The sequence below is a fragment of the Athene cunicularia genome (assembly GCF_003259725.1).
Source record: "Athene cunicularia isolate RWA chromosome 15 unlocalized genomic scaffold, athCun1 chr15_part1, whole genome shotgun sequence".
Classification (NCBI taxonomy): Eukaryota; Metazoa; Chordata; class Aves; order Strigiformes; family Strigidae; genus Athene; species Athene cunicularia.
In genome coordinates this window covers 14,210,331-14,216,369 of record NW_020799121.1, presented here as the reverse complement: position 1 = coordinate 14,216,369, position 6,039 = coordinate 14,210,331, and the positions used below count along the sequence as shown (strand labels likewise).

Sequence of the window (6,039 nt, the reverse complement as noted above, 5' to 3'; positions counted from 1 at the left end):
GGGGGGGGGGGGGGGGGGTGGAAAAAAGGGGCTTCTACGTGAGAGACGATGGGTGAAATGTGGATGGAGCATCTGGTCCTCCACAGACTCTTACCTCCTCTTCGTACAGTGCCATCCCACGGGATGAGCCGGTCGTTCCCGCACGCTTCATCTTGGGTGGGGAAGGGAAAAAGAGAGGCTGCCATGAGTGACCACAGCTGGGAGAGGCACCGTGCCACAGCAAAAACTCCCCCAGGAGCCCAGCCCAGCTCTCTCACTGGCCTCGGGAGAGGGAGGGGGCTCAAGCGCGTTCATGTGCTCCATCAACCTTCACCTCAGCACCTGCCCCACAACACCGGGGAGGAGAACTCAGGAATGGAGCAACCTGCCCTCTCCTCCACAGTGACATACGTCAGCATGGGCTGGCAACGCCACCGGGGAGGTCCCCAGAGTCGCTCCCCAGGGATTCCCGCCATGCTCTGATCTCCTGGCCTTGACGTGTCAGATCAGCCCAGACACGGGTGGGAATCCAGCTCCTAAGGACAGCAGCGAAGTCAGACACCTACAGCTCTTGGCTGGTTCCGCCCCCAAGCTCACCACTAACTCCCTCACAAGCCATTTGTTATCAACCTCAACGGTAGCGGAAAAAAAAATTCCACATAAACTCACTGGTATTACTCTCTCCAAGCAGATGTTGAAGTTCTTTTTCTGATTGGCTTTGAGTTTTTTCAAGGAAACTCTAGTTTCTCCAATAAACTCATTGTGGCCAAATTTGTCTTCATCACACACGGAGATCCTGAAGGGAACAGGAAAAGGTGAACATCAACCAGACTGGAGCAGCAGTACCTGACTCCGGAGCACAAAAACCACTCCGGCAAAGAGGGGGTGGGCAAAGCAAAGCCCCACCAAAGCCTCCATCCCTCTGGCTCTCCTCTGACCACAAGCAGTCAGAAAATGGAACTTCCGTTTTGCGAGAAAAATCGACAGTTTTAATACGTGCTCTGCAGTGGGGCAAGAAATCAAAAAGGTGGAAGTTTCCTGTAGGAAGGAGATGGCAAAAATTTTTAGAGACCTCTCAACGTTTTGCTGAGATACAGTCAAATGACGCACAGACATACAAATCTCTACGCTGATCATCATCATCATCATCATCATAATTTAATATTAAATGTCAGGGTTAAAACGCCTTTCCCTCTCTTTTTAAAAGGACCATCAAAATCAGCACGTTCACAGGAAGCACGTTGGTTTTGACCAAAATCTCCACATTTCCAGGTGCCCCAAACTTTGCTGCCAGTGCCCTCCCTGTGGAAGGTTGGTCCCCTGCCAGGGGACCCACGGTCCCCATCCCACCGCACCGCGGGTACCGCAGCTCCTCGGCTTGCCTGAGGGTTTTCCTTTGCATGTCCTCGTCTGTGATGCCGTGGTACACCAGGGTCTCGTTCCACACAGGGTTACGGGTGTTGCGCAGCGTCTTCGTCCTCAGTTTATTCGACTACAGCACCGAAATGAAACGCAGCGTAGTTACAGCCCTGAGCTCATCCCCGCCTAAATTTTAGCTCCTGGCAGAGGAGCGTCAATTAGATGCTCCATCACTTCTGGCTCACGAGAGGTGGTTTGGCTGGGCTCTGCAGGACGTCACCACTGCCTGGGCGAGCCATCCGCTCCAGGTGAGCATCACCGACCCAACAAGGGGGACCTTTAGGCAAGCACCGGGGGACTCAGTTGCCCGCAGTGGCCAGGGGCAGCCTTGACCACCCGGCTTCTTCCACTCGCTGGGGTCTACCCTCTCAAGGACACTTGTACAAGAGAAAAGTAGCCCAGGGCAGGCTGTGCGGGGCTCGGGTAACGGCTCTCGTGGTCTGCAGGAGATGATAGCGTGGGAAACGGGGAGCTCTGACACTCATTCATGTCTTTTACAGACAGACACGCGAAATAAAAAAAAATTAAAAGATCGGCAAACAAGGGAGCCATAGAAATCAAAGCAATTCCCCAGATCACGGCACCTTAATTTACTTTCCACAAGACCAGAAAGTCCCCGGACATAAAGTAAACCTGTAAATACCAATCCAATGGTTTTATGATCAGGGTTTTTTTTCGCCTTGTTTTACACTTATTTCCTCTGAACAAAATTCAGCTGCAAGGAAAAAGCTTTGCAGCCCCCGAGCAAGGATCCAGCATCCCTCGGGCACCAGGTCAGTGGTGGCCATCCCTTTCTCAAAGATTTCCCCGCACTGAGATCAGCTTAGCTGGGCTGGGGAGTGAGATTTCCCGGGCTTGCTTTGATGGAGGGAGTCAGAGTTTACTCTTCACAGACCTAATGAGAACATGCTGCAGCTTTAAGGCAAAACAGATCGCTCCAGCTCTGGTAAGAATGAGATTTTGTGTCAGGTGCTTTGCGATGCATTAGCAGCGTCACCTCCTCTGGAGCTCCCTTCCATCCCTAAGCAGATCCCTGTCCTGCAGGATGAGCTCTTCCTTGAGTGCAAGAGAGCATCTGCAGGCATCGTCCCTTTTCAGAGGTACCTCCTGGGTAAAATAGCAGCAGTTGAGCGACTGAGCAGAGAAATCAAGGGGAGGAAGTCTGACACGAGGGAGGGACCTCAGGGGCTTTGAGAAACCTCTGCTCCATCTCCAGCCCAAACCCAGGCAAAGCCTCACCTTGCTGGCTCCAGGCAAGAGGTGCAGTTTGACGTAGGGATCTGCCAGGCCGTTTGAATCCATTGGTTTTAAGCCCTAAAAAAATAAAGAAACCATGATGCATGGCTCCCCCTTAAGCAGAGCCAGGGAAGAGAAAAAGCTATCCATGAAGCAACTTAGTAAAGAGAAAACGTGTTCAGCAAGCCAAAAGCCTCATTCTCTGCCCTGAGAAAGTGTGGGTGCCACGACGTGCTGAAAAATAAGATTCACTCATGTAAAAGCCCCAGGATCAGCAGTGCTAGGCTGGGTCTAGCAGAGAAGCAGCCTCTGCCAGCAGCCACGCTGCTTCCATCCCGTCGCACCAAGGGAGCTGGATGGACTTAAATCGGTGAAAGAAGGGGAGAAAAATTTAAAAAAAATTAAAAAATTAAAAAATAAAAAATAAAAAAAGAGGGGACCACTTACTTTGGCCTTGATGAGGGTGCAGTGCAAGGAGCTGTTCTCCTGGTCGTAGAGCAGGCTGAACTCCAGCGCTCCCAGAGTAGCTGACAGCGAGAGAGAGAGGAGGAGGAGGAGGAGGAGGAGTTAAACCTCGTTAAAACCCCAGCCAGTAACTGTGTTTAATCAGCCCTGATTAGTAATAATTAGAAAGATTTGTGGTTCGAATGTGAAAGCCATTTAATCCATGTGAGACTGCGCTTGGCATCAGCCAAACTGCCACACGGAAATCCAGCCAGTCACGAGCTCTGGATGTCAAAGCCTTACAGAGGTGGAACTGCCCAGGGAGGGCAGTCTGGGGCTTTTAATAGTTAATTTATTAAATTAACTACTAATAATTAATTTTTAATACTTTTTTTTTTTTTTTTTTTTAGTATTTGCCAGGCAAAGGAGGGTGTAACCCGAGAAACCCTTCCCAGGGCAATGCCACCCCACGACTACCGCCGACATCTCCTTCCCCCCAAGGCTTGGGGCTCAGCGTTTGGCCCCCGTTTTTGACACATTTGGAGAGCAGCTCTCGCTCGTGTTCACGTGCTCGCCAGGAAAAGAGCACAGGGACAGAGAGTCTGCACAGAACCTCAGCTGGGTCCATCTGAGCACAATGTCCTGGCTCTCCCCATCCTGGGGGGGGACAGGCTGGACAGAAGAACTGCCCTGCTCCAGGTGCTCGACCTCACGCGGCAAATTCACAGAATCCCAGAATCATTCGGGTTGGAAAAGCCCCTCGGGGTCAGCGAGTCCAACCCTCAGCCCGACTCCACAAAGTTCTCCCCTACCCCACATCCCCCCACAGCTCATCCCAACGGCCCTGAAACCCCCCCGGGATGGGGACTCCCCCCTCCCTGGGCAGCCCGTTCCCTCCTTCGGGAAGCAAACAACCGAACACGGAGATCTCACAGCGCAGAGGTGCTGAAGCCACCACCAAGCCCTTCCCGCGACAGGCCTGGTGGTGTTTCTCGCAGCGAAGGATGCTCTGAAGGAAAGAGGCGGCCGCCTTCAGGACTCAGATTGGGAAATGGGAAGGTTGTGTGAGCACGGAGCCTGAACCAGCCCTCGTCAGAGTCATCTGGTGCAAAACTGACTGCAGATCCCACAAGCTGCGCTGAAGGGAGTGGGCAGGGACAGCCTGCAAGCCCCTTCCCAGGGGCAACAGCACTCCTCAAGTCCCTCAAAAATCCCCGATTTCCCAAAGAAACCGCTCCCTCCCCTCCAGCCCGGCGCCCCGGGTACGTACTGCCTTCATCAGAGTCGTAGCTGTTGACGTCCTCCTCCTCTTCCTCCTGGGGGGGCTGCCGGGCTGGCCTCTCCTCTCTGGCGGGGGGCACGGTGTAGCCCCCTCCTCGCTCCTCCCTGGCAGCAGCACGGGCCAGCTCTGGGGGTCCCAGCGGTGGGCTCGCTGTGGGAGGGACCCCGTTAGCCCCCCCCCAGTGTGTTCTGCCCCCCAGCCCCTCGCAGGCAGACGAGTTTTACCTTGTCTTTCCGGGAACCGGCCGGCTGCCCCAGGACCCGGTCTCCCCGCTGCTGGTGGCACTGGGGACAGACGCAGCATTACGGGGGCATTAGTCTGGGTGATGCCCTCCATCCCTCCCTCACCCCAGCACTGGCACTGTCCCGAGTAGGGGGGGGTCCCCACCCACGGCAGGGCATCGGGGTGTCCCCGCAGGGACCGAGCATCCTGGTCACATCCCCCTCATGTCCTACCTGGGGGTGCTGCTGGACTGGGACCAGGACTGGGGCCGGCAGCGGCTGGTGGGGGTGGCCGTGGAGCTTGCAGGGAGTTGGTCCTCTTCACGCCTGCAAAGAGAGAGGAGGATCAGGAAGGGGGTTTTGGACCCCAGGGGCTTTGCTTGTGTTGAGGAGGGGGGTTACAGCCAGAATCGGGCAGGGAGAGGCAGCGGAGAGGATAGAGGTTTGGCTGATGGATGGAGACAACGGCTCAGCCCCACACGCTTTTGGGGTCAGCGTGGGCTGGAGCGGGGAGCACTTCACCAGGGGGACCTCGTGCCGTGCCCATCCGCCCGCAAAAAGAGGGAGATACAGGAGAGGTGGAACAAGGAGGACGGACGTGGTTGTGACCAGGCACTGGGCTGGGCTGGAAGGGGAACAGACCCATGAGCATCGCTGTGTGCCCGTCACACCCTCGCATCCCCCCGCACGCCCGACCAGCAGCAACGCCCCAGGGCAGCGATGGGGCATGGGTGCACAAGGGTTACCCACCCAAACACGAATTAAAACACTGGTTTCCCCCAGGTAGCCCTGAACGTCCTTCTCCAGCTATTACCCAACCATCCCGCCACTGAATATTCCTTCCTTCCCCAAGGAATTAAAGCGGATTTGGACATTTTCCAGCCACTTTTAGCTTCACCAATTAAATCTGCAAGCTCAGGTCCTAGATGAAAAGGAGTCTCTGCAAGTGTCTTTCCCTTTCTGGAGGCACCTGGGGAGGATCCAGGCGCCGCTGAATGCTGTCAGCCACCCGTTCGTATCACGGGCATTTACAAAAGCTCGGAGCGCATCAAATTTTCATGAAACAAGAAACACCACCCCCAGCCAGGCCCCCACCAGCGAAGCACGGGCTCCCACAGGCAGGGCTGGCCCATGCCAGCTCCTGGCAGTGAGGTGGGGGCACAGCAGCATGAAAAATGCTTCTGCTCAGGATCCCAGCTCAGTTGCATTTCATCCCTGCTTAAAATTCGCGTGGTAAGCGCTGAGCCTGCTTCTCTTTTCACTTCCAGCTCTCACATGGCGCACGGGGATTTTCAAATTTTTGTCCTTGCACAGGCCAGGAGATGCCCCTTTGCAGGGAGAAGCCCAGCAGGATCCTGCCTCTCCTCCCTGCACGCTGGAGAAGGAACGGGGATCCCCCTTCCACGCCTCCCCCCAATCCCACTAACACCCCCGGACCTCCCCATCCACAACCCCCCC

At 55.3% G+C, this 6,039-nt stretch overlaps 1 protein-coding gene across 5 annotated transcripts in view; it reads right to left on the bottom strand.

The window, feature by feature from the left end:
* Positions 1-6,039, bottom strand: part of RPH3A (rabphilin 3A) — a 36,335-nt gene that overhangs the window by 6,451 nt on the left and 23,845 nt on the right. For 4 of the 5 annotated variants that reach the window (XM_026859805.1, XM_026859804.1, XM_026859807.1 and 1 more), the window contains exons 8-15: positions 4,816-4,908; positions 4,585-4,644; positions 4,349-4,510; positions 3,082-3,161; positions 2,638-2,712; positions 1,362-1,471; positions 649-775; positions 95-151 (exon numbers count right to left, since the gene is read on the bottom strand). In XM_026859805.1, coding sequence (XP_026715606.1) covers positions 95-151; positions 649-775; positions 1,362-1,471; positions 2,638-2,712; positions 3,082-3,161; positions 4,349-4,510; positions 4,585-4,644; positions 4,816-4,908 — 764 coding nt within the window. The remainder of the gene's footprint in view (positions 1-94; positions 152-648; positions 776-1,361; positions 1,472-2,637; positions 2,713-3,081; positions 3,162-4,348; positions 4,511-4,584; positions 4,645-4,815; positions 4,909-6,039) is intronic. The other variant, XM_026859808.1, reaches the window with a different exon arrangement.